Source organism: Pogoniulus pusillus, chromosome 1 (assembly GCF_015220805.1).
Source record: "Pogoniulus pusillus isolate bPogPus1 chromosome 1, bPogPus1.pri, whole genome shotgun sequence".
Classification (NCBI taxonomy): domain Eukaryota; kingdom Metazoa; phylum Chordata; class Aves; order Piciformes; family Lybiidae; genus Pogoniulus; species Pogoniulus pusillus.
The window spans coordinates 36527265-36554384 of record NC_087264.1 but is presented as its reverse complement, the minus strand read 5'-3'; the positions used below and the strand labels follow the sequence as shown (position 1 = coordinate 36554384).

The 27120-nt window shown below is 41.8% G+C and overlaps 1 protein-coding gene and 1 long non-coding RNA gene across 3 annotated transcripts in view; one reads left to right on the top strand and one right to left on the bottom strand.

Annotated features, from left to right (window-relative positions):
• Positions 1–27120, top strand: part of LOC135177908 (uncharacterized) — a 37053-nt gene that overhangs the window by 3448 nt on the left and 6485 nt on the right. For both annotated transcript variants that reach the window (XR_010303242.1, XR_010303241.1), the window contains exon 2: positions 23481–23552. This is a non-coding gene — a long non-coding RNA (uncharacterized LOC135177908). The remainder of the gene's footprint in view (positions 1–23480; positions 23553–27120) is intronic.
• SCFD1 (sec1 family domain containing 1) overlaps positions 19600–27120 on the bottom strand; it is a 47818-nt gene continuing 40297 nt past the window's right edge. Inside the window, exons 21-25 of the mRNA XM_064148308.1 lie at positions 27039–27091; positions 26071–26104; positions 24201–24266; positions 22219–22287; positions 19600–21572 (exon numbers count right to left, since the gene is read on the bottom strand). Of these exons, the coding sequence (XP_064004378.1) occupies positions 21549–21572; positions 22219–22287; positions 24201–24266; positions 26071–26104; positions 27039–27091 (246 nt within the window). The 3' untranslated portion in view covers positions 19600–21548. The remainder of the gene's footprint in view (positions 21573–22218; positions 22288–24200; positions 24267–26070; positions 26105–27038; positions 27092–27120) is intronic.

The following is a 27120-nucleotide window of genomic DNA, read 5'->3' as shown; positions in this document are numbered from 1 at the left end:
TGAAGAACTGCTGTAACTTCCACTTCTTCCTTGTCTCACAGTCTTGTGGTTACAAGGTCTGGTTATGCTTTATCTTCTGATCCTTGGCTGTATTCATTCTTGAGCTTCAATTCACAAAGCCACTTGAAACATTTTGATATTATCATACCCCTTCATCTACTCTATGGTGTTGAAGAGCGTGGTCATTCACAGGCATATCCAGCACTTGGATCCAAGAAGATGACATTTCCTCCTGGCTGTCTCCTCCGTGTTGACTTTCACATGTTGTGACCAGCAACTTCTTCTCTATGGAGAGAAAAATTTCCCTTGTCTTCCCACGTTGGCATCAGGTTGCTCATGTCTGCTCTGTCAGATCAGCAACAGCTGTATCTTCCTGTTGACACGAATAGAGCTTGCAGAACCTGATCCTAGAGATTAGAAAACAGCAGGTCTTGTGTTTAATAAGTACTAACCTACACAGGGATGAATTTCCAACCCTCTGAGCACCTGTTGCTCCCATCAAGTGCCGTGGGAGTTAACAAACCTTACAGGATTTAGCAGAGGAGTTGCAGGAGCCATTTGTAAATTGGATTGTCAGATGTAAAGTCCCCCATGTGATCTGTTACCACTCCGAAATGCTGTGCACAGAAAAGCTGTGATCCTGGTAGAAAACCTGATCCTTATACTGTAATCCCACACTACCAGTATGGCTATCAAAAGAATTTCTACAGTGCTTCTGTTGCATTGCAGCAATGTTTAGATAATAATAGAAAACTATTCTAGAACTAATGCTAAAGGTAAATTGGGAAAATGTTGACTGCTGTTCCGGCAAAAGTGAGGTTCATTCACTGGTTTATCATTATTGGTACTATGATATGTACAGCTGCAGCTGTGGGAGACTTTGCTGCTTTTCTTAGTGCAGATACTAATCCATGGAGGGCATGGATATAGAATCATAGAATAGTTTGAGTCCAAAGTGACCTCCAAAGGTCATCTAGTCCAACCCACCCTGCAGTAAGCAGGGGCATCCTCCAATAGATCAGATTGCCTTAGGGCTTTGTCAAGCTTCCAGGGATGAGACCTCAACTGCTTTCCTGAGCAACCTGTTCCAGTGTTCTACTGTGTGCATGGTAAAGAACTTGCTCCTAACATCCAATCTAATTCTACTCTTCTCTCATCTCAAACCTTGTAACCCCTTATCCTGTCACTGCAGGCCTTTGGAAACTGTCTCTCTCCAGCCTTCTGATAGGTTTCCTTCAGGTACTGGAAGGTTTTTATGAGGTCTCCATGGAGCCTTCTCTTCTGCAGGCTGAATAACCCCAGCCCCCTCAGCCAGTCCTCATCGCAGAAGTGTTTCAGTGCCCTGATCATTTTGGTGGCCCTCCCATGGACCCACTCTATCAGGTCCTTGTCCTTCTTTTACTGAGGGCTCCAGAGCTGGATGCAGTATACCAGAGCAGAGCAAAGTGAGAATCACCTCTCTCTTCTTTTGCTGCAGCCCAGGACGCCACTAGCCTATACAGAGGAAGTTATACATACTTTTAATTATATATTAGTAGAAGGATTATGTTTTGTGGCTTTTTTTTGTTTTCAGGGAGGGTACTGAGGTGAAATTCAAATGCAGGAATTGTTGAAAAAAGAGGTCTACGTTTTTGCCATTTTGGTGAGGCCACTTCAATACCAGTAATCTCTGCAAAAATAATCTGTGGACTCACAAAGTGAATAGAAAGAAGCCAACAATCAGTTATAAAATACTGCTTCTAAAAATACATTTCTAACACTGGCCTGTTCATTTGAAACAGCAGCAGGGGCGAAGCTCGTCAGAAATTGATTCTGATATTGAGAAGTACTTGGAAGAAACTTTGAATTTGGCTTTAAAATAAAGAAAAACAAAAGGAGTGTTAGTGGTCATGAATGGCTTTTGGGTTCTGAAATGATTTACTGCAATGGTAGGAGATGATACTGAGTGTCAACTTGAAATATTGTGTTGCTGTTGGATTTTTCCAATAATAAAAGACATTCCTGTTTCCCAAGAGCATCTAAGAAGAAGCTCTGAGGCAATGTAGGAGTGATTCAGCAGAGGTGTGGAGTTTCTGATCACACAAGACAAACCGACAGTAATGCAGCTTAGGTGTGATCAGTGTCATGATATTTTGAATTTCACAGAATCACAGAATGTTAGGGGTTGAAAGAGACTTGAATAATCATCTAGTCCACACTCCCTGCCACAGCAGGATCACCTAGGGCAGACCACACAGGAATGCATCCAGGCAGGTTTTGGATGTCTTCAGAGGAGACTCCACAACTTCTCTAGGCAGCTTATTCCAGTACTCTGTCACCTTCACAGTGAAAAAGTTTTTCCTCATGTTCACATGGAGCCTCCCAGCTTGCACCCATTGCCTCTTACCCTACCATTGGACATCGCTGAGAAGAGCCTGGCTCTGTCCCTCCAACATTCCTCCTTCATATATTTATAAACATGAATGAGGTCACCACTCAGTTTGCTCTTTTCCACGCTCCTCATATTCTATCTCACTTTGCTAAAACGTGTGGCCTATTCTCCTTAGTTGCATCTGTATCTCTTGATTCAGTTCTCTTCCTGGAAGGAGTTAGCCAAGTGTGGTGGTTGTAAGTGTATCTAGATACTTGCAGTCAAATCCAAACTACTTGCTATATGCAAGCTGATTTGCAGCCTGAAGCAAGCCATCTGGATTAGTAAGGAGTTAAAATATGTTCGAAGAAAAGGGAAAAAGGGAATAGAACAGTTCTAGTTCAAACTCATGTGTAGACAGGCATGGCTATGTTCTTGGCCATAGAAACAACTTGAACACCTCTGTAACCAAAGGCCATTGAAGATATGGATATAGTCTGTACATCTAGAAATCTAATTCACACCTAACACAGTTTTAATTTAAGAGGAGAAAGTTTAACTTTCTCAGCTTATAAAGATTATCATATTTTGTTCTCAAAAGTACAAAAATCCAATGACCCTTCCCTACTTAGCCTTCATAAATAGGGACAGACTTACATGCAAATGTCCTCTTACATCTAATCCTAGAGCCTTGTGTCTGCCAAGCTGTCAGAACTTCACCCAACAGCTACAAGGCTTGGCAGAACAAGGCATACATAGACACATACACATGTATCTAGGCTTACAGAACACTCTGCCATCATGTTTTCCTGTGGTCTGGAAAAAAGCAGTGCTTGAAAGTTTGTGAAACGTTACTAAGAAATTCTTGAATTGCAATGTAGACACATCCTGTAAATTAGAAATCATTCACAGAACACTGGAGCATGACAGGTCAAGTTACTGTTCTCTGTACCTCTTGGTGAGAGGTACAGAGTAAGAGACGAAAGAGTTTGTTTGCAAGAATACTGAAAATTACTTGTTTCTGAGGTTTTCTGATCATCAGGACAAATGATGGTTTCTGACAGGGCTAGGTGAAGCTGCGGTCTGGACTGGCAACATAGATCCTTGTCAGCAGTATAGAGGCCTCTAGTCTCGTTGGCCTTCGTCTCTTGCAAAGCTTGCATCAACCCTCTCTGCTGAACCACAGCTTGCTCTTGGGAGTCTGGGGCTGAGTTACTAGATTTGCTAGTTTTGGAAAAAAGTCAGCCAGTTTGTTCATAGCTAGAATAGCAAAAAAAAGGTCTCTTGTTTGGTGAGGTTGCTGTGAGACATCAGTGTTTGTGCATGCTGCTGCTGTTATTTGTGAATTTGGGACCAGCAGGGCTGGCTGGATGACAGAGCACAGGATGTTGTGACCAATGGTGCAGGGTCTAGTTGCAGGCCTGTGGCTAGTGGGGTTCCCCAGGAGCCAGTATGGGGTCTAGTCTTATTCAACATCTTCATCAGCTACCTGGATGAAGGGCCAGAGTGTGCTCTCTTCAAGTGTGCTGATGACACAGAACTGGGATCAGTGGCTGACACGCCAGAAGGCTGAGCTGCCATTCAGCCAGACCTGGGCAGGCTGGAACATTGGGCAGAGGGGAACCTAGTGAAGTTCAACATGAAGGGCAAGCACAGAGACCTGCCCCTGGTGAGGAATAACCCCAAGCATCAGTAGAGGTTAGGGGCTGACACCTGCTGGAAAGCAGCCCTGCAGAGAAGGCCCTAGGAGTGCTGGTGAACAATAAATTCACCATGAGCCAGCAGTGTGTCTTTGTGGCCAGTAAGGCCAGTGGCATTCTGGGGTGCATTGAGAAGAGTATGGCCAGCAGGTCAAGGGAGGTTCTCCTCTTCCTCTACTCTGCCCAGGGTGCACCTGAAGTATTGTGTCCAGTTCTGGACTCCTCAGTTGATGAGGAGCAGGGAACTACCGGAGATTCTGATTTCCTCAAAATGCTTCAGTCTATGGATCCTAGAAATCAAATGCTTAGAAAAAGTGCATCTAATTACTTTAGAAAATGGGTTGAGAAGGAGTAAGATGACATCAGACAGGATATTAAGCTATAGTGAAGGAAAAAAGCAATGTGCTCTAAGCACTGTTTCAGTCACTGATAGTTTCCTCAGAGAGGTTCTCTTATAGAGAACTTTATTTCTAGTGATGATCTGGGACTTGAGCTAGGTAGGAGCTACAATTACTGACTACTCTCTTTTATGTGAGGAAGAAGCCCGGAGCTGTGATACCTGGGAAGACAGGAATAAATAATGCTGCAGATAAATAGGCATTTGCAAATAAGAAGAGGGTTTACATGGAGCTGTTACTTCTTTTTGTGGAGAAGCTGGGGAGGCATCCAAGAAACATTCATAGATTCATAGAATACCAGGTTGGATGGGACCTCAAGGATAATCTAGTCCAACGTTTCAGGGTAAGGATATAATTTAAATGAGATGGCCCAGCACCCTGTCAAGCTGGCCCTTGAAACAGTTTCATGTAGGGGAATTCACCACCTCCCTGGCACATTTGTTCAAATGGGGAAATTTTTTTTTCTGGCATCCAGTCCAAATATTCTTGTGATATTTCAGAGGATTATTTAATAACTGTATTGATTTTGGAAAATCTACCTAGCATACAATCTTCAACTCTTTTTGTTACATTTTGCTGGCTGGTAAAGTTAATGTAGCATTTCAACAGCATGTTTGGAAGTATGAGCGAGGTACCAGTGAAAAATAAGCAGTAGAAGATGTGTCCTCTTTTAATCAGTTGCCTGCTGTGCAAAGAAATGAGCCTTGGTAAAGAAAGGGAGCTTGCTGTAAAGTAAAGGCAATTTTTCTGTGTGACCTGGCTGTGTCATCGTGAAGGAGGCCTAATGAACAGTGCGTACTATGTTCTAGGGTTACAATAGGTCTGTTACTCTTCAGATCCTTGTAAAAATCATGCTATAAGCCCATGAAAACCACATTACTGGACTTTCTGGGAATGACTGTGTCACAAATTGCATTATACCCATGTATACCTCTGATTGTATCTACTTGCGAGAAGAGGTCTGCCAGGATCTAGCTAACTATCAGCACAGCTGGCAGCTGGCATACCAGAGTTTGCTTAAGTGGATTGGAGATAAAGAGGAGGGGGGGTGGCATAGAAGTAAGTCTTCACTGCTTAGAAAGGTGAGATCTACATCATATGGCAAATACATGACCCAGTTGTAACCAATCAGCTTTACCTGAGGTCTACCAGCTCCTTTTCAAATAGTATCATCTTCCTCACCAGATTTCATCCTGTCAGTTAAAATGCTATTGAGCCACAGACTTCCAAAGTGCTTGCTGTTTGAAAACTATGTTGAAAGACAAGCAAAATCATTGCAAAGACCATACTCAGCCAGAGGCATGCTTGTGTGATTTTTCACGAGGCTGGTCTGGATTATTCTTTGCCACTCTTTTCTGCTGCGTTTTACTGCAATTACATCCTTCAGTCAAATTATTTACTTAGCATACTTAGTAGAGCTACTTCTACTCTCTGAGTGAAAAGAGCATAAATAAAAGCATAGTATAAATCTAAGACCAGTGGAACAATTTTTAGAGTTCCAGGAGCTAAATCCAAGCCAAAGTCCTGTCAGTTCTTTCACTCCAAGACCTGTCTTCTGGAGGAATCTCAGGAGTACCATGTCAACCAGACCTGCTCCAGTTAATATAACAATAGCCCTGATATCTGTTGGGATTTGGTATGTTCTCTGAAGAACCCTCTGGTTTCTGAGGTAAGAGCTTTGGATTAGCTTTTATACTCTTATTGCAAAGTCTTCTAGTGCTGATAGAAGCACTCCACAAGGCACAAGTGGTTTCAGAACTCTTCATCTTAACAAAGCCTTCTTATTTCTATCTTATGCCCTGTGTCCACAGCAGTGTGCCATAAGGGATTAAATCTCGGTTCTCCAGAAACTCCTTTGCATTTAATGCATCCTGCTACTGTTGCAGCTGGTTACTGCAGTGTGAGGGGGAGTCCCTCAGATCTGCTGACAGCCTGTAGAGCAGAGGGCTCTGAGGAATTGATTGCCTGGAGTGCAAGATCACCAGTTTCTCTGTAATCCTAGGCACTGAAGGCAGGTGTCCTTGCCCTGCACAGATAGCTCAACTCTGGGTTTTCATCCAGAAAACTTTCTTTGCAGAGTCTAAGTCCTGATTGACACCAGACATCTTCTGAGCATCTGTCAGCACAGCAGTGCCAGGGTACAAAATCACTGTAGTGAGTGGCAAAGGGCAAATCCCTCTTGTAGTACCTGGAAGTACACATGGTTTTGATGTTAGAGAGAAGAAAGGCAAATGAACTAGAGGAAAAAGGACAACAACTTGCAGGAGTGTGTTGAAGAACAGAACCAAGAGGGTTTATCTGGAAGTGGAAGAGATGTGAAAACAGGAGTTTTTACTGTGTACTAATAGCCATCTTGCCCCCTGACAGTCGACTTATTGTCATGTAAATCACCTTTTTCTTCTTGTATCTCTCTCAATATGTTTATCAACCTCATGATGAGCTCATTGCACTATTTATTTGATTTTTGCCTCATTTCTCAGTGACAGTTTCTTTGAATTTTTACATTGGTCCAAGGTTGCTGTTATTATTATTAAATAACTGATAAACTCCATCCTATTCAAACCAGCTGGGAGGAATACTCACCTGACAGTCTCAGTAATAACTGGCCCTTCTGCAAGAGCTGAGCAGAACTATTTCCTTTATTGTGATAAATGTCTGTTGAGTATTTTAAGCTTAGGAATGTTATTTCATTTGCTCACTCTCTAGTAATGGCTTTATTTCCAGTCTTAGTCCCCAGACTGCTTTTGCTTTAAACATGGTTCAAGTTTAACATCTGTTGATCAGGTGTTATGGAAGAGATCTGTCCTAACTAAACAATTTAGTTTTGCTGCTTAGTGTCCAGATCTGACCTGTCCCTTTTGTCCTCTATATAACTTTCTTAGATTTATTCTGCTCATTTAATTTCGCCTCTCCTTTTTTTTTTTTTTGGTTGAATTCAGGATTATTTGTTCTATACTTACTCTGGGCTTAATCTTCCTTGCCACAGAACTGGCCAAATAAGTTGGAGGCTGTATGCCTTTGGAATAGCGGGACACAGATTTCCTTGACAAGAAACCTGGAATCCTTTTATTTCTCCCCCTTTTTTGCCTAAATTTCCTGTAAGCCCAATCTTTTGCAGGTGTGTGAGTACCTGATTCCTGTAATATTTCTATTAGGAAATTAATATTAATTTCTCTCCTGTCAATTGGGGCAGTAGGTATAACAAATTCTGTAGAACACTGTTTTAGCCTTCCAAATAATTCTTTTTTTTGTTGTTTTTCTTCCACACTCACCTTGCTTCCAAGTTTAAAATTGTCTTTTCATGTTTACTGACCTTACCATACTCAAAAACAACGAAGCTGATACCTCTGTAATCTTTCACCTGGATCCCTTTTACTTTTCTGTTCATTTATTTTAGCAAAATTGAGAAAAATTAGAAAAGACATTTGGGAAATTTTCCTGCTTCAGAAAATAAGATTAACTCGCCGCTTGAACACTTTCCGAACTCTCTTGGCTCAGACCTAGAAAATAGCTTGGTATAGAATTTCCAGATGAGTACTTTGACTTAATCTGTTAGCTTTGGCACCTACCAGTGGTGTTGAGTAGACTGTCTTCTTGCTGATAATGGTGAAGCAGTTGTGGTTGCAATTACTTTGTTGTCAGAACAGTTTTCACATACGTAATAGGCTCCGAAAGGCTCATAAATAAAGCCATGGGTAGAAAGAATAATCTGAGTCTCAGTTTTGTGGCACTATGTAGAAATTCTGGAAATTCTGTTGAAAAGTCAAATAATTTCATTTCAGCGTGTTCTTTTAACTATTAATTTTCAATCAAGACTGTGAACCTTTTATCTTTCCATTTTGAATTTGTGAATGCTACCCTTATTTGAGGTTTTCTGGATGTGCCGTAAGCTTTTGCACAAAGCAGGCAAAGAGGCAGGGCAGCTGACAACTTGGAGAAAGGTGAATTTTGTGGCAATGTACTAGATGTGCACTGTCAGGGATGAAGCTTGTAAAAGTCAGAGGGTGAACTGCCCAAGTGCAAGGAGCAGGATTTCACCAGGGTCAGTAAGAAATGAATCAGATTTTACCACTAGAATTTTACTTGTGACTACTTTTTTACATTTAAGGTTATAAAGTGTAACTTCAAAGTGAATTACTTGGCCTTTTAAATATTTAAGTGGTTTCAGAAGAAAAAAAAAAACAAATTCCCTTCTCCTGTGTCCCTTTATGGCTTAATTACATTACTGATTTTCAGCATTCACAAACTGCAGAAATCCTTGTGCTTCTGACACATGATACTCTCCAAACTTAAGAGGTCTCAAACCAGTTGTGCTTTAACCTTTATGAAAATGTAATTGAAACAAAATTAAAAACAAAAAAAGTCCCTTTGTCTGTCAGCAGACAGGGTGTGCAAAGAATAGATGTGGAAAAATGTATCCTTGCCTCTGCTTGATTGAGAAATGTACATTTACTTGAAGGCAGATTGCCATGTCTAATGATTCCCATTTCATATGATTGAATTGTTGAAGGTACTCTATACATAGATAAATAAAAACACTTCCATACATGGATGATTTTTGGAGGGTGAGAGAAGATTCTCTATCTTTGGGACTTCTAGGAGGAGGCACTTGCCATTAGGTCAGTTCAGTGTCTTCCCTCACCTCTCTTTCTTGCATGTTGATTTAAATGGCTTTTATTCTTTTGGGTTTTTACTGTGTCCTGTAGTATTCTAGTGAATGGCAAGTGGAGTTTTGTAAGTGTAGGAGAAAGAAAATCTGCATGTGAAAAAGTCTGGGTGGAAAGCAGAGAAAAGAAATTGGAGTGGAGAGAAGGACTTGATAGAATGATTTGTCTGGAGAAAATGAACAAGTCGGCAATGGGCGATACCATTAACATCAGTAGTGAGATGATTTTGGTGTGTCTACTTAGTTTCCTAGAAGTAGTGTAATAAATGCTGAAATGACAAAAGCCACAGCTGGGATCAAAAAACATATGCAATTTGTGCTTTCAAGAAAAGAAAAAGGCACTAAATATTTACTGGTATTTAAATTGCATCTTTTCTGTCTGTCACAGTGCTGAATAGGTCCTTGATGCCTCAAGGATCTATTAGCAACGGCATCCAGCCCCTGTAAATTTTGGATTGGTTTCCTACAGCTGTCAAAGCATTTAATTTTCAGAAGACTTGTATTATTGCTGCTCTCTATTCAACTGTGAGCAAGTGAAAGAGGTGACTGGGGTTTTATTTGGTGCTGATCTCCCACTGTCTTGTCTCATGGGCAGAGATATGTATTGTACTGTCCTCGGTGTTTGCAAATACATAACTGAGCTATCAGCTGGCATTGTTGTTTTACTTGGAGAAAATGTTTGTGTGTTTTGTGCATGTATATTAGGAAATTTTCAAGAAGGGTTCAAGTTGGGCCATTGCCATTGTAGTTGTGATTAAAAAGCAAGCTAGGACACAGATGTCATCTCTGCAAACTGTCTGTGAGAGCAAATGCTTGAATATAGTAATTGTAATTACAAGGGTTTTGATTATGACTTATGAAATATTGAGAGCTTGGACTAATTTGTTGTTACCAGTCAACAGTGGTTGGAAATCTGCGTTAGACCAAGCTGTGGGCTGCAGAAGTGTTTTGTCTGTAAAGCTGCTGGTACTGCCCATCCTGGAGGTGCTGGGCTGGATGGCTTGCCTGCTCTTGCTACTATGGCTTTTGCTGTTTCCTGTGTTTTGCTGACTTCAGTTGCAGCGGAATTGAGATAATCACGAGCACTTCTGAAAGATTTGCTTTTATAGAAAGCATGTACCTGTTTTGGAACAGGCAAAGTAGTTTGAAAATGTCTAACTTGACATTCAGAGCACAAGTGGTGACAGCGAATACAAACATGCAACAGACTTGAGTGAAAGCATTTTTAAGTGCCCTATGTTATTAAACATTTAAGGTTGTTAGATTTGCTTTGTGAGCTATTTATAAAGATACCAGTAGTTTGAGGGGCTTTTTGGGCAGCAGTGATGTTGTGTGATTTCTTCATTTCTGATGGAAATGATTAAACTGATCATCAAATGTTTTAATAGCTGCAGCAGTTTATGCACTTGTGTAGTTTCTGGCCAAGTAAAGAACAGGACATTTTGGCTTCCTGCGTGTCAGTGTGTTGCAGTGTGTGCGTGGGTGCTTACCAAAGAGGCTGGTGGAAGTGGAGTCTCCTCGGGAGCACAGTGACATGGAACTAAGTGGTACTAGTTTGTGCTAGGACTACTTCCCCTCCAGTCAGGGACTATAGAAAGTTACCTTCTAGGATTTGTCTTGTGGTGGTAATCTGTGGGATTTTAAACAGATTTCTTTTGGAAGGGGCACTGCTTGAGAATGATGCAGCTGTGTGAGTTCAGCTTTAAAATGAAAGCAGTCTTTTCCAAGTGCTTATGGTGGGCAGAAATAACAGTATGACAGCAGATATTGCTTCTTGTAAACACATTTTAAACTTGTGTGTAGGCATTTGAATGTTCCACTGCTGCTGGTGTTGAAAGAGATTTGAAATTGCATTGTAATTTCAGCCTGTAAAAGCATTAGGACAAGATTTTTTTGGGGGAAGTTTTCCAGGCAGTGATGGGCAAGACAAGCACTGGCAACAGTTCAATTGTATTTATGTGAAAGGTGCTGGTCATGCAGAAAGGCTTGGCAGCAATTCATTTATGTTGGGGTATGAGGGAAAGAACACATTTTGATGCACACAAACGTGCATAAGGTGTGGATGCAAGGAGGACGCTGACTGCCTGCAGCCTGGGCCCTGTGGAGGTGCCTGTGACTGGCCATGTGGCCACTCCCAGGCCTTTTGTTAGGCAGGAAGAATTAGTGAAACTGGGGAGATTTCTTGAGTTTCTGGAATCATAGAATGGTCTGGGTTGGAAAGGACCTATGAACACCATCTAATCCACCCCCCTCTGCAGTCAGCAGGGACATACTCCACTAGATCAGGTTGCCCAGAGTCCCGTTGAGCTTCACTTTGAATATCTCCAGGGATGGGGCCTCATCTACCTCCCTGAACAACCTATTCCAGTGTTCCACCACCCTCACAGTAAAGAACTTGTTCCTAACATCCAGTCTAAATCAGCTCTTCTCTAGTTTGAAGCCACTGCCCCTCGTCCTATCACTGCAGGCCTTTGTAAACAGTCTCTCTCCAGCCTTTTTGCAGCCCCCCTTGAGTACTGGCAGGATGCTATTAGGTCTCCTCAGAGCCTTCTCTTCTCCAGGCTGAACAACCCCAGCTCTCTCAGCCTGTCCTCATACTAGACATGCTCAAACTCCGTAATCGTTCTCATGGACCTCCTCTGGAACTGCTTGATCAGGTCCATGCCCTTCCTATATTGAGGGCTCCAGTGGTTCATTTATTCAAACTTCTGGAAACCAAGTTCATGCTGAGCACCTTTTGCTTAGTGTTTGATGATGAGTAGTGACACTGCTTCAGCAAAGGCCTGTTTCAAAACTTAAAGTCAAATACAGTTTAGAGCATTGGTATTCCCCTCGTGTGCTGGTTCTTTGGGAAGTGCATTCAGACACCTGATTGTTGCAAAAATATTTTTGCAAAGTAAAAGCTGTTTCTCTGTGTTAGTTTTGAGTTCCAGGGAAACCCATTATTTTACCAGGGCTGCAGAGCAATGTATGAAAACCAGATTAGTACTGCTTTTGGCCTTTGATTTTATAAAGCCCATTTTCCTTTTGGAGGCACCTTTCTTGGCCTCCTACCCTCCTTGCTCAAACAAAAGTCTTTAGCTCCACATAGCTTACCAGCTTAAGTACACTTTCAAAAATGATAATTTAAAAGCCCTGTATAGCCAGAATAGCTCTGTTCCGGAACGACTCACAGCATGGTCTTTAAAACAGAACACCCAGCCACTGAGCTGTTCTGTGTCACCTCAAAACATCTGCTGGAAAACAAGGCTATAATAGATACATTGTTCTCAGATGCTGTTTCTTCTTTTTTGTTCAGTCTTGTTAACTAGCCAGTATTTCATTTCAGTAGAATAGGGCCCTTCTCTCTTGCAGTAGGAAAAACTTTCCTCCTACAAGGGTAATTCTGTATGCGTGCATGCCTCTCCTTTCTTTTACATCTTTTCTTTTAAGAGACTCCAATCAAGAGCTAATCTAACTCAAGTGGTAGCTGTTGACCGCTCTTCACTGCTCCTTTCCTACAGCACATATGACTCACTACTTCTTTCCCATGTCTTCAGTTGCACCGATGCTCTTGCCTCACTCTCTACGAAAGGATGATGTTCTTGCATGTGTCTGCGGTGCATTTCCCCTTTACTCGTTACCCTGTCACCCTAAATATCTGCTGCTCTCTAGGTTCTGTTCTTCATCCACAGCCCTCAAAGTGGGCACCATATATTCCTCTTACAAACATGCCCTCTTCTGTGGTCTGTGAAGCAACAATGTTGTCCCATGATGATCAGATCAGCTGGGTGCTCGCACTGTGGTGTTGGCTTAGAATCATAGAATCAACCAGGTTGGAAGAGACCTCCAAGATCATCCAGTCCAACCTACCCACCAGCCCTATCCAGTCAACTAGACCATGGCACTAAGTGCCTCATCCAGTCTTTTCTTGAAGACCTCCAGGGACAGTGCCTCCACCACCTCCCTGGGCAGCCCATTCCAATGGCAAATCACTCTCTCTGGGAAGAACTTCCTCCTAACATCCAGCCTATACTTTCCCCAGCACAACTTGAGACTCCGTCCTCTTGTTCTGTTGCTGGTTGCCTGGGAGAAGAGGCCACCCCCCACCTGGCTACAACCTCCCTTCAGATAGTGGTAGACAGCAATGAGGTCACCCCTGAGCCTCCTCTTCTCCAGGCTAAACAACCCCAGCTCTCTCAGCCTCTCCTCATAGGTTTTGTGTTCCAGGCCCCTCACCAGCTTTGTCACACTTCTCTGTGTATAGTACTATGGTTCTATCCACAACCTCCCTTCCCTGCTTCCTTAAGAGTAAAGTAAGCTGAAGTATGCTTAGTCTGCAAGGAAGTTGCTTTTAGGTCTAGGTTTAAAAATGTAGAAGATAAAATTAGAGATTAAAATAGCTTTGTGATTCAGTTCATAACCGGGGACTCTTTGGAGGTAGTCAGCAGAGAAGGAATCTCCTTAGGCCTTTTATTCATGCTTTGATCAGGAGTGTTTGCCTCTGAAATGGTGTGGTGGTTTGGCTGTTACCCGCTCCCCCACACTTTAGAAGGTACCCCAGCTAACTCAGTTGGACTCTGGGAATATAAATGAAGCTATTTATTTACAGCTAGCACAATATACAAGCAGATATTTACAGTATATACAGTTATAGACAGAAATATGCAAGGTAAAAGTAATACAGAAACACAACTCCCCTCCCAGAAACCTGAGTCCCCAGGAGGGGCTCTCAACCACCCCTGCACCTTCCTCCTGTCCCTCTCAACCTTACCTCAGTCCCAAGGAAGAAAAGAGGTTCAGCCAAGAGGTTAAGAAGCAAGGTTAGTGGCAGTGAGGTTAGGGAGATGTAGCTCAGTCTGAAGCCAGCCAGAAAGTGGAAGACAAAATGGTGAAAGTGTTATCTAATGTTTTCCCTTCTTGTTCCCATACATCTCAGCGAGACTCTGAGGGAAGTTGACATCACAATTGTTTTCCTTTTCACAGCTAATTATCTACTTTTTCCTCACCAAAACATTCTATCCTGCTTCAAACTAGCACAAATGGCAAAGTTTAAAGACTGTCTACAAAAGTGTCTGCTCTGAGCCAGCCCCTGAGGAATGACTGTATCTGTGGGCAAACTGGAAATAACATTGCTGCTGCCAGATGAACTTGCAGACAGTTAAACTCTGATCCCAGTGGGGAAAGGAAAAAAAGAACACTGAGTTATGGAAAACAAAAATAAATCTATTTTAAGTTATTTGCATTCCATTGGAATATGGCTCAGAATACCCACCTACCAGTTGGGTTTAACGTAAACAGCAAGTCACATAACTTGATGCCATTTGATTGGTGATAATTTCATTTTAATTCACATCAGCATGGCAACTTTTTCCCTGTTTCTGAACAATTGACCTACTGATGCAGATGTCAACATGTACATGGGCCTGATGGAGCAGGTACAGAGGAGGGCCACCAAAATGATCTGGGGCTGGAATACCTCTGCTGTGAGGACCATTTGAGGGACCTGGGGTGATTCAGCCTGCAGAAGAGAAGGCTCTGGGTCGACCTAATAAAGATCTTCCAGTACCTGAAGGGAGCCTACAAGAAGGTTGGAGAGAGACTGTTAACAAAGGCCTGCAGTGATAGGATGAGAGGCAGTGGTTTGAAATAAGAGATTTAGATTGGATGTTAGGAACAAGTTCTTTACCATGAAGGTGATAGAATACTGGAAAAGGTTGTGCAGGGAGCTAGTTGAGATCCCATCCTTGGAGATATTCAAGGTGAGGCTCAACAAGGCTCTGATCAACCTGATCTAGTGGAGGATGTCCCTGCTGACTGCAGGGGGATTGAACTAGATAACCTTTGGAGGTCCTTTCCAACCCAGACCACCCTATGTTCTAGACCTTTCCAAATACAATAAAGGTACTCGCATGAGGAAGGCAACACATTCATCTAATGGAACTGTGACATGGAAAATGTTAACACTCCTAGACCCATGTTCTGTCTTTAATCATGAGACTTGCTTCTGCCTTTAAGTGTGGCAATAGATACTGCAGGTCTGCCACTGTAGCGTCTACAGATACTTCTGATGAGTTTCCATGACTCTGGGGTGAACAACAGAACACACAGAGATACTGCATGCAGATATTCCCTAACTGCTGTCCTCCATTATATCTCAGGAACGTGATTCACATGGAGTTGTGTGTTCCTGTACGAGTACCAGTCTCCCAGAAGACTTGGGGATGCAATTGTATGCATCACAAGGCAGCCTGTGTCAAAACAGCTGCAGTGGTATTTGTAGCAAAAGATGACTTCTATTCATAGCCAACTTCTGCCTGATACACAGACCTAGTTAAGATTTTGTTTCCTTTCCAGTGCAGGGCTTGCAGTAAAATAGCATCATGACCAACCTAATGTTTTGAATTTCCATTACTTTTTCTTTGCTGCAAGGTCTTGGAGCCACTTGAGCTGTGTTTTCATTGTGTTTACAGCTTCTGTTGACAACAGATCTACAGATTCTCTTTGGGTAGGCAGCATTCATTTTTTCCCCTGGTGTTCAGTGCTGTGCCTAAATATGTGAATTTATTAGATCGTTCCTTGGAAGCTGATTATTCTAGTGGAATTTGCCAGTCTCAGCCCTGGCTCAGCAGGATGTGATTTTGGTTGCCAGAATCTCTCTCCTGTCTCTGGTGACAGGTGCTACCAAGTATATGTGCTCATTAGAGGTTCACCACTCAGTGGCCTGCTTTCTCCTGGTCAGCCTCCTGTGGAGGAGAGAGGAGAAAGGGAGAGCGCTGGCCCATCTGAGATGGGGCCCACTGTTACTGTTGTTACTGATGGGTTTTCTGCTGATGGTTACTGTGTAAAGAGCATGGGAGCCTGCATAGTGTCTCTGTAGCGTTGCTGACCAGTACCATTACTTTCTGTCCTTTCATTTTAAGGCAGAATCTCTCTCCTAGACTTGTGCTGCAGTCTTTTTATGATCATCATCTCTTCCCACATGAGTGCTTGAGACCCTAGAAAGGGCCTGATTCTCCATTGTATGAGAGGGTGGAACCCCTTCAGTTACTAATTCTCACCTGTAGTTATGCTGAACATTTAATATTTGACTGTTTCAGAACTTTTCAGAAACCATTAGTCCCAAGCCCTGCCAGCTATGTGAATGCTTCCTTCTGTTTATGTTGTCCCAAGATCACCTTATCTGGGCCTTCAGGTGGGACAAGGAAGGTGGCTCATTTTGATCTGCCCTTACTGATGCCACCTAAGTTCCGTACCCAGGCATCAGAGCCTTCTGTGCCATCCGGCCTTGCAGAATGCTGCTCCTCAATCTTCAGATGCACTGCAGTTTGAGCAGCTACGAAGTCCTTATCATGGGCAATCTGTGAGCTGCAGGGCTGAATTCAGGCTGTGCTGAACCTTGCAGCTCTGGCAGTCATGAGGTTGCAGACACAGCCAAACTAAGGTGATACTGAGGATGCAGCTACAAATCACACTCAGTCCTGCCGTCCCTCTCTAGTTAACCTTCATTGTGAGGAGACAAAAAACCCAAACCAAACAAACCTGTTTGGGAAGTTGGCCTTTGAGACAGTGACTGCTCACTTACAGACTTCTTTAGGATGCAGCTGTAGGAGTGGAAGTCTTCTTACATTTAGGAGTATTAGGCATGATCAGAAAAACTGGAATACTGTGTGTAGAAGGGGTAAACTTTTGGGAATTGTTAAAAAATATGAACAAAATGGAATCCCTTTAATGTAGTAATTTTAGGTAAAAGGATGGGGGAGTACTAGAGTAAGATTGTCTTTTGGTGGATACTCTTTGAGGTCATTTCACTTTTTTACTGATATTAACTTATTTATTTTGTGTGTGTGAGGTAAAAGCATCTGAATATCATGAAGATGTGATCTATTAACTAAATGATGGAGACATTTGCTCTTGGTTTCTTGCTGTGAACATTTCCAAAGAATTCTGTATCTAAGCCCAAGCTGCATTTATTTTCTTAGCACTGCCTTTCTTCTCAAAACAAACATTTGTTAGAAATAGGTGACAGAAAGCAAGGTCATCTTGTGCTAAAAGATTCTTCTAAACCTCATGTGTTTTTTGCTTCAGAAACTTTGGATGTACAAATATTTCTGTGGGTTTGGGAAGGGAACTAGCTGCTTCCTTTGAGGTATCAATATGAGCATTTGGGGGCTTAATCCTTGTCTCTGCTGAGACACTGGAATAGGCTTCTGAGGTCCTTTTATGTAAGTTAGGGCTCATGCCAGTGTTGATGAAAACCCTTTAAAAACTGTCAGGCACTGAGGAAGACCTGGCTAGGATAGTGATGAGCTTGGCACTTAGATACCCAGATCCTGACCACATAGAGACTGCATGTAGGGAGGCCAGGCCAGGAGAATAGCAGAACAAATTACAAATGACACCTAAAGGAGGAAAAAGAATTTGGAAAACATCGTGGGTTTGGTGTTCATGGTTGGACTGCCCTCATTACAAAACTACATCAGTTTTCATCAGCCTTTCACTGAATGGTTGACTAAGCAGGATCCTATCCTACCGTATGAGTGATTTTGGTCATTGGCATTGCAGTGAATTGAGGGGGAGAGGCAAGGGGAAAATGCACAAACTTAATTGTAACTAATAGTTGGGAGATTTTTATCACCAAAAGAACCCCAAAATTTCTCTGCAGAAGGGTGACTTTCTGGTTCACCTGTTTTCATGCTTGTGCTGTGAGCTTGCTGAATTTAGCTCTTCCAGTGAGAAGTGAGTGTGGCTGAAGATTTGAGCACACACTCTTTTCACTGAGAGCCCTGGGCTGATGATAACACTACTTTCCCCTGCTCTGTGCAAGGCAAGGTTAACAGATTCCCTCCCCTGGGGAGAAAACATCATCTGCAGAACCATCAGAAAGCTGTTGAGGTGGCTAGCAAAGACTGGTACCATTTCCCAGTAAGAGCTGCAGAAGAACCCCCAAGCATACAGTGGGTATCCCCTGAGTGTGCTTGGCTTTGATACTCCTAGAACATTTCCCGTTGTTTGTTTTCTTTCCCTTTTCTCCTTCAAACTCCCACATATGCTTCATAGGCTAAAGGTGAATTCTAGACTGATACACACAGGGAAGATGTTTTATCTCTATCTTCAAGTTTGCTTTCAAAGAACTCTGTGTGGTGTGACAGTGAGGGAAGTTTGGCTAGACAGGTTTTTCAATCACTGTAAAGGGTTAAAAAACCATCCTCACTACTGCATCTGGACAGGCTTTAATGTTTAGGAGTAGGTATCATTCCTTGTGCATTACCAATTCAAACTATATGTGAATGAACAAGGCCCATGGCTGATGAACCCATTGGGTCCCATGGACTGTGTTTCTTGGTTTCATTTATTGATTCCACTAACCACCAAATTGCCTGGAGGTGTTCAAGGCCAAGTTGGATGAGGCCTTGGACAACCAAGTCTACTTGAGAGGTATCTCTGTCCACAGAGGCAGAGAGAGTAGATGATCTCTGAGGTCACTTCCAACCTAAGCCATTCTACTTTGTAGTTTGAGTTCACATCCCAGCTGGAGCTCAGTAGTTTAGCTGTCAGTACAGGAAAATGAAGTAAGAGATTCTCCTGGAGAACTGGAACATACTGCTTAAGGAATCTGAAGAAAAGGTGCCAGCAGTGTTTCACTTCATTCACATATAGACAGTGAGGGTCTACTTCAGTGCAAGCAAACTGGCAATAGCAGCAAACTTGGCTCAAATCTACACACCAAAAAAAAGGTGTGCACCTGCTTGTGAAACATTTTGTATCAGAATCCATCATCTGTTGTTGCTATCTCTCCTTGTATGGTGATCTAGAATTACAGAAAGGCTTAGGTTGGAAGGGACCTTGGAGATCATCTACTATAATCTCCCTGCCATGGGCAAGGATGCCTCTGAACTAGACGTGACTGCTCAAGGCTTCATGCAGCCTGGCCCTGAGCACCTCCAGAGAGAAGGCATCCACAACCTATTCCAGTCTTGCCACCCTTGTACTGAAGAACTTTTTGCTAAGGTCCAGTCTAAACCTGCTCTCCCTCAGCTTCAAACCATTCCCCCTCGTCCTGTCACTAGACATCCTTCTGAAAAGTCCCTCTCCTGGCTTCCTGTAGGATGTCTTCAGGTATCGGAAGGCAGCTCTAAGGCCCCTCTGGGAGTCTTCTCTTCTCTAGACTGAACAACCCTGGTTCCCTTTAGCCCATCTGCATAGCATAGTGACTGGTTATAAATTGGGTAAGCTTGCCAGAACCATCTAACAAAGTTTAGCTCAAGATAAACCATTAAGAATTCTTGTACAACCTTCTACGCTCTTGATTTCACAAGATGTAGTCAGGGAGAAGGGCCATGGCACAAACCCCACCATGCTGCAACACAGGTTGTCAGAAAGGAGGAAGCATGAAGTCCACTGATACAGAGAGAGTGGTGAATCTGAGATTTTAATGGTAACAGAGTGTTAGGACAACTAATACAACCCAGAAAGTTTGTTTTGAGAGGAAAGAGAAGAGTATGCTGGAGTATGAAAACTCGATTTATTCACCTGCTTTTAAAAAACCAAACCAAGAACCAGTGCATATTAGCACCACAGAGCCAGTGATCCAGCCACAAATGAAACGTGTTGCCAGAGGCAGTGGAAAGACTGCAAATTAAGTTTTTGAACACAGCCATGAAAGTAATTTCTGCTATCTTTACTGAGACAGCAAATTTGACAAGCTGTGCTTTAGGAGTGGTCCTGGTTTAAATGAGCGGGGTCCATGGTGTCACAGGCTGCCACAAGGTCTGGACAAAGAGCAGGCAGAAGTTGGTTGTCAGCTGCAAGGTTGAAACTCTGCAGAGGAAGCTCAGTTTTCTTGGGGATGGGTTAGTTGAAGTTTCTGCAACAAACTCCCATAGGAAGCAATAAACACCTTAAATGTAGTTTACTTTTCCAAAAGCATCTTGTTTCCACTAACAAATACAATATGTATAGGGAATAATGAGAGTGACAAACTGCATTTGACACAGTGAGTCCTTGCTGACTGAAGTATGGGAGAGTGCTGACTTACATCAACTGTAATTATCACCACAATAAAGATTTTTATTGAGTTGGCAAAGTTAGAAGTTTGTAGTGGTAGCAGAGAGTAGCTTACAACAGTTCCTGGGATAATTAAATAACATTCTTTGTTTTTGATAACAGAGTCCAGATTATGCCATGTGATACTTTTTAAGGAACACATCAGCTGCATTTCTTGTATAGATGTTCTGAAAAGAGCCCATAAAATCTAGCTGGGGAAAAAGTATTGCCCTTAGAGAAAAATTAACGGTCAACATTGAAGAACAGTGCAAAAAAACCTGCTACTGAAAAACTGATGGTGAGTTAGACATCCTCAGGATCTCACAGGTTAAGAAACCCATATAAGTGTTTTTTAGTATGTTAGGCTTCACTCTGAAGACTTGTTACTGCTGTACTGGTAGCATTGCTGTTTCTTGGAATCATAGAATGGTCTGGGTTGGAAGTGACCGCCAAAGGTCATCTAGTCAAACCCCCTCTGCAGTCAGCAGGGACATCCTCATCTCTATCAGGTTGTCCAGAGCCCTATCAAGCCTCATCTTGAATATCTCCAGGGATGAGGCTTCAACTACCTCCCTGGTCAGCCCATTCCAGTGTTTCCAGCAGAGGATGTTTCTAGAGGTAGAGACATAACAACCTCTAAACCATCCCTATTTAATGCTTTTCTTACAAGCTGTGCTTTGATGATGTGATTATAAAACAGTTAGAGCTGTTTTGTGAGCATGAGTTGGTTTCTTCCCAAATATAACAGTCAAAGCAGGTACAATAGAAAGTGCACAGAAAATTATTAAAGATTTCACTGGTTTTCAGTTCAAAACTGACTGTGTAGGCAAGCAGTTTTCTCTTAACTTTAAGAGAAAAGCTAAATTAATCTATCAGAAATCTGTATCAAAGGTATCTTCAGGTACATCTTTGGATCATCAAGCAAAGAGTGCACGAATCCAAGTACAATGACTTGGGTAAAATAAAAGGGTAAGAAGTAGGAGTGGCTGTCTTGGACTAAGCCTGTCTGTGGTCCTGAAAGGCTGGATTGTCCTTTTCCCTTCTGTTCTGTTCAAGAACACATCTCCTAAAGACAGATTTGACCTTTCCATCAAACTACTGCTTTGTTTACTGTAACAGAAGCTATATCTAAGAACTTGATTTCAGCCAGCTCTGTCACACACCACAGCTAATACTGCATCTGGAATGTAATGATGTGAAACTGACCCCCACCAAAACCACAGCAGGTTTGAAGGTTTATTGGTGAAATGCTGCGGTACACCTTATTAATTACAGATCTTTTTGGAGAGATTAGCATAGGAAATGGGTTAAAGTTTTAATACAATGACAAAATTGTAGATATAAAGACAGCTGAGTGTTGTAGCAATTCTCTGTTGTCACGCTGTCATTCATGTAATGGTCTTTCAGCCTTATTTCTGCCCAAGTTGGGAAAGCTGAAGATAAAAATAGAAAACCATTAGGTTGCTGATCTTATTCTTTCAGTCAAACTCATCTGCAGTTCATATAATAAACAGCTCTGTGCTATAAGCTATCTCTCACAATCAAAAATATGCTGACAGTAGAGTATTTCATGTATTCCCCTCACAGGAAAGGATCTGAGATTCCAGTCTTAAGATCTGAACAAATCTCACAGGTAAAGGTACAGTGTCCAGTCAAATCACCAAAAGAGTTAGTGTGTTATAAGCTGGTGAGTACTATTTGCCTCCTTGAAGTGCAACAAGACTTAACTTTAGTTCTTTAAAGCACTCCTTTGAGTAACAATTTATTTTCATCTTAGTAAGAAATAAAGCCATGGGTGGTGACAGCTACTGAAGGGTTCCTGCTTGCTGACCACCATGAGTAATTTTTATTTCCCATTTGTATTGCAATAAGGGGTAGAGAAGTCCTGGGATGCCAATGTTTTTAACTGCACCAAAAGACTGATTTTTGTATAGGCACAGATAACATCAAGCTCCTACTTAAGTCAGTTAGTTATAAATAACAAAATTTAGGACAAAGGGTTAAAGATCACAGCTGAATACCAGTTTTTAACTGGTAAAAGTCACTAGGATAGCCTGGAAAGACAGCAGAAGTACCCACCTGTTTAATAAACTGTGTGGCATTAAAAAGTTCACTGCAGCCATACAGAACATGTTTGCCTTGTTTACCCTGAAAAAAGAGCAGACAGGAAGAAGCAAAGTGTTTAATAGAGTAGCAGGAGTGCTATTGTACACAAAGGAAAAACATAAAAACAGCTTGATACTGAAATTTTACACTTTTATCCGAGAAAAGAGTAGCTGTTCCAGCAAAGGTAAGAAAGAATTAAATTGAAGTGGAAAATGAGAGAGCAGTGGCAGAAAGTGAAAACAATGGGACGTGTTACACATTTAAGCGCTCTAGAATACTAAAGTCACTGACACCTTTATAAATAGCTAATAACCTTACTGCAGCAAACCCTGCCCCTTACAGTAACTGGGCACTGTGCTAAGAATAGTGGCAACATATTTATTGTGTTGTGTTAGAGCCTGAGAACTTCAATCTGTAATTCATTTCCGTATGATGAGCACATTAAAAAACAGCACTTTTTTGGGTCAAAGGATTCTGAAACAAAATGTGGTGTTGATTGCAGTCAAATGCATAAGGAAGAGTTTGCAGTTTACCAATATTTGCTTGGCAGTATGGTTACCAAAGTGCTGTTAGCATTGTGGAAGTGAAAATTGCTAAGACAGAGTTTCAAACTGACTTTATTCCCAGTCAAGAAGTTGGAATAGGCTGCCCAGGGAGGTGGTTGATTCGCCAACCTCGGATGTGTTTAAAGGTAGTTTAGATCTGGTGCTTGAGGAGATATGGCTTAGGGATGGACTTTGTAGAGTAGTTAATGGCTGGACTTGACCATCCCAGGAGTCTTTTCCAATCTGAACGAATGATTCTAATAAGCACACACATTCTGACTTTATATAGTCTTCAAGAATTACCTGGACTTTGGTTTTTTTATTCCAGAGTTTTCTTCTGGGTGAAAAGCCACATTCTGGTCCATCAGAGGACAGGATAATTGTGCTATGGATGAGGTTAAGATCACGAAGGAATAAGGGTGTGCTACTTAAGAATTTTATCCAGATTCCTTTTGTATTTTTTTATTTCTGGAAAGTGCTTGAATGAACTCCACTCCTGCCCCCCAAGAACTGTAATGACACAGAGTTTTCTGGTATCTGTGTGTTCTGCTAGGCTGGGCAGCTGGAACCAGAAACATTAAATGTGTTGCATAAATAGTTACATATTTTGTTGTATGTCACATGTTTACTTGTGCATCCTTTAATCTGTGTTCCATATTTATTTGTGCATATGACCTCTTATGATTTCAGCACAGATTCAAATTATGCAGCATATCAAGAGAAAACTTCCATGAAGTCATTAGTGAAAACTTCTAAATGCAGGTAAATAACAAATGCTTAGATATTGATGCCAACCTCATCTTTGCTTTGACAGAGAGCATAGGATTTGCACGATGTTGGCTTCTGAAACAATAGAACTTGTGCTCCAGTACGATTGTCTGTAAAATCAGGTATTATCTGCAGGCCTCCTTCTGAACTAACTTTGTGTTCCTACCTTGGATACAAAGAAGGGCTGTAGTGTATCTTTGGTGAGATTTATGAAAACTAGAGGGAATTCTAAGCAGTTCTTGATTTTCAAAGCTATGACACACTACAGCTGCTTTATTTAACAACAACAAACTAGTAACAGCACTCCATTAGTAACCAAAGTGACAGTGTTTGATGTACAGAGGATAGGTTAATTCAGTTACATCTGCTGACACTTTTCAATCATGTTAATTTGTATGAAGGCGAAATGAAGTAGAACAGAGTTTATTTACTCAATTCAAAAGTGGAGCAAAATTATCTAACAGTAACTCTCTGTTGGTCTGCATTAATAATCCATGTTTTCTACTACTACCTTTTGCCCCAGACTCTGTTAGGGCTAATTTAATAGATTTGGTCTCCTTAGTACTATATTGTTTCAGACAACCTACTAAAACTATTCTCAATCAGTAAATTTCAAATGACAACTGAGAGCTATGCACATACCTTTATGTAGTCAATAAGATTTTGATATTCAATATAGTTGCCACCTCCAACTACAAAGACTATCGCCTGAAAGGCAACACAGACATCATCAGAGTATGCAGATTCTCACAGTTTCAGTTGTAAAACATTAGCAACATAGTCAACCCTGCAGCAAAAGTCATCCTAACCACACCACTGTCAAGACAGAACTGCATAGAGAACCTGTGGTTTCCTCCTTGAAAGAAAGTAATAGAAGTGTTCTAGTAGGGTACAGAATAGCAAGGTGAGAGCTTTTAACTCATCATTGTCTTCTACTAAAGAAATATTTGAAACAGATGCAGTTCCAACCTGTTACTTTTTGTGTGGAGATGTTTCCAGTGTTCATAGAAACAGAGTTTTTCCCTGGACACTTAAGAATTAATCTGAGGCACTTACAGAGGAACACAAGTTTTTCATGATTGGGTGTATTTTTCACTATTTGGGTGTACTGACTGGTGAAAGCTCACCAGGGGCTGGCAGTGTGCTCATGCAGCCCAGAGAGCAAAGCTGCATCAAGAGGAATGTGGCCAGCAGGGCAGGAGAGGGGATTCTGCCCTTTACTCTGCTCGTGTGAGAGCCCATCTTGAACATTGCTTCCAGTTCTAGTGTCCCCACAAGAAGCAGGAAAGTAAATTAGTCTACCATCAAGACGGAGGGAGCTGGGGTTGTCCAACATAAAGAAGACTCCAGGTGGGACCTCAGAGGTGCTTTCCAATACCTGAAGGCTGGAGAGGGACTTTTTGTAAGGGTGTCTAGCAATAGGACAATGGGGAATGGTTTGAAGCTAAGGGAGGTTAGGTTTAGACTGAATCTTAGGAAGAAATTCTTCAGTACGTGGGTGGCGAGACAGTGGAACAGGTTGCCCAGGGAGATTGTGGATGCCCCTCCCCGGGGGTGTTCAAGAGCAGGTTGGTTGAGGTCTTGAGCAGCCAAGTCTAGTTCAGAATTATCCATGCCCATGGCAGGGAAGTTGGAGTAGAGATCTCCGAGGTGCCTTCCAACCTGTGATTATTTTTCCCTCTTCCCATGTGCTACTGGTGAGAATTCGTAATATTACAGGTAAAGGCCATCAGTATTTTCTGGGCTATGTTTAAAGTAGACCAGTGAAACCCTTTTCCTGTTCATTAAGTTGCATCACTGTTGTTAACATTCACTATCCCAGACTGATCGAACTCTATGAATTTTATGAAGGCTCTGTGTCACTACTGACGTTTTTGCTATGACCACCTGCTCTCCATGGCACCATGCAGTACTACTTTTATTCAGGAGGGCAACTAGGACATTTCCAGAGAAATCTGAGATCTGTACATTGTCACGGCAAAGATTTGCTTATGAAATTTTACAGTAAAAGCAGTTAAGCAAGACTTGTATTATTTGCAGATATTTACCTTGAGAGCTACTGAAAGCTACTGGCATTTGTATAAAATGACAGTGTTTGTCGGTTTTCCTTTTTCCTTGACTTGCAGAGACTCTTTAAACTACTGCCCTTTAACTCAGAGCTTCACACTGCTGTTTAGAGAGGATTAAATCTAGAGAGCATACTAAAGATCTGGTATAAAAATAAAGAGGTTAACTTTTTCTATACCTGATTATGATTATTCGTAAGTCCCTGTAATTACCTCCAGAGGAACTGTCTGATTTTTTTTTTCTCCAGTTTTAGTTAATACTGCTATAGTTATTTTAAAAGAGTTCTTCAGAATAACAGCTGATTGTATTTAATACTGGACAGAATTGGTCTACGTGGTTTTTGTTACAAAACCTCTCATTTTCTTAATCATACAAAAATGATTGGCACTTAAGAATTTTTTTTAAACACACATGAACACTGAAAAAAATAATCTGTGTAACTTACCTCCTGGAATGGATTTTTATTTCTTGGAACTGAGCTGTAAGAAGAAACACAAACAAACTACAACTCACATTTTGTGAGGTATAAATATGCAAAAGAAGTATCGTGTACGCATCATGCTTCCTGAATACTATAAAATAAGAGATGAATATATAAAACAGGACAATAATTGCCTCTCTGCATTCATTCCCCAAGTACTGCACTGAAGTTGCTAGTTATGGAAATGGTATTGATACAGGCTGGGGAATTATGAAATTAAGAGCAGCCCCGCAGACCTGGGAGTGCTGGTGGATGAGAAGCTGGGCATAAGCCAGCAGTGTGTGCTTGCAGCCCAGAAGGCCAACGGCATCCTGGGCTGTATCAAAAGAAGCTGTAGCCAAAAGATAGAGGGGATTCTGCCACTTCACTCTGCTCTGGTGAGGCCCTACCTGGAGTATGAGCTGGGGTTGTTCAGTCTGGAGATGAGAAGGCTCTGGGGAGACCTAATAGTGGCCTTCAGATACCCAGAAGTAGCCCACAAGAAGGCTGCAGAGGGACTGTTTACAAAGACCTGCAGTGACAGGACAAGGGGCAATGGCTTCAAACTAGAGAAGAGCAGATTTAGATTGGATTTTGGTGCACTATGCAATGCTTTTGTAATTTAACAGTGAAAATCTCCAAGTTTTAAAGAAACCAAGCAGTGCTACTACAAAGAATTCGAATACTGTTGCTAAGCACTAGTAGCTACTGCTGTGACTTCACTGGTGTTACCAGCATGTTCAGTCGCTGCAGTGAGAGATTATTCTTGCAGAGTTCTAAAAACGCATCTGGTGTATCTAAGTTCCTCTTGTGAATGTCTTTGACACCAAGCGTCTTGACTTAGAGTTAATGATTAAAATGAATTACTGTAGTCAGCAATTATCCAGGCTTTTTTCTTAAGCTAGCCTTTTCCCACAGTACAAGGAGAGAAGCAAAACTCAAAGTAAACTCACCTGTCACTGCCTCGTAGCATCTTGGGGTCAAAATACCGGTAGTCATCTGTCTCCTGTTAAAAAAGATGTCTTGATCTCAAAA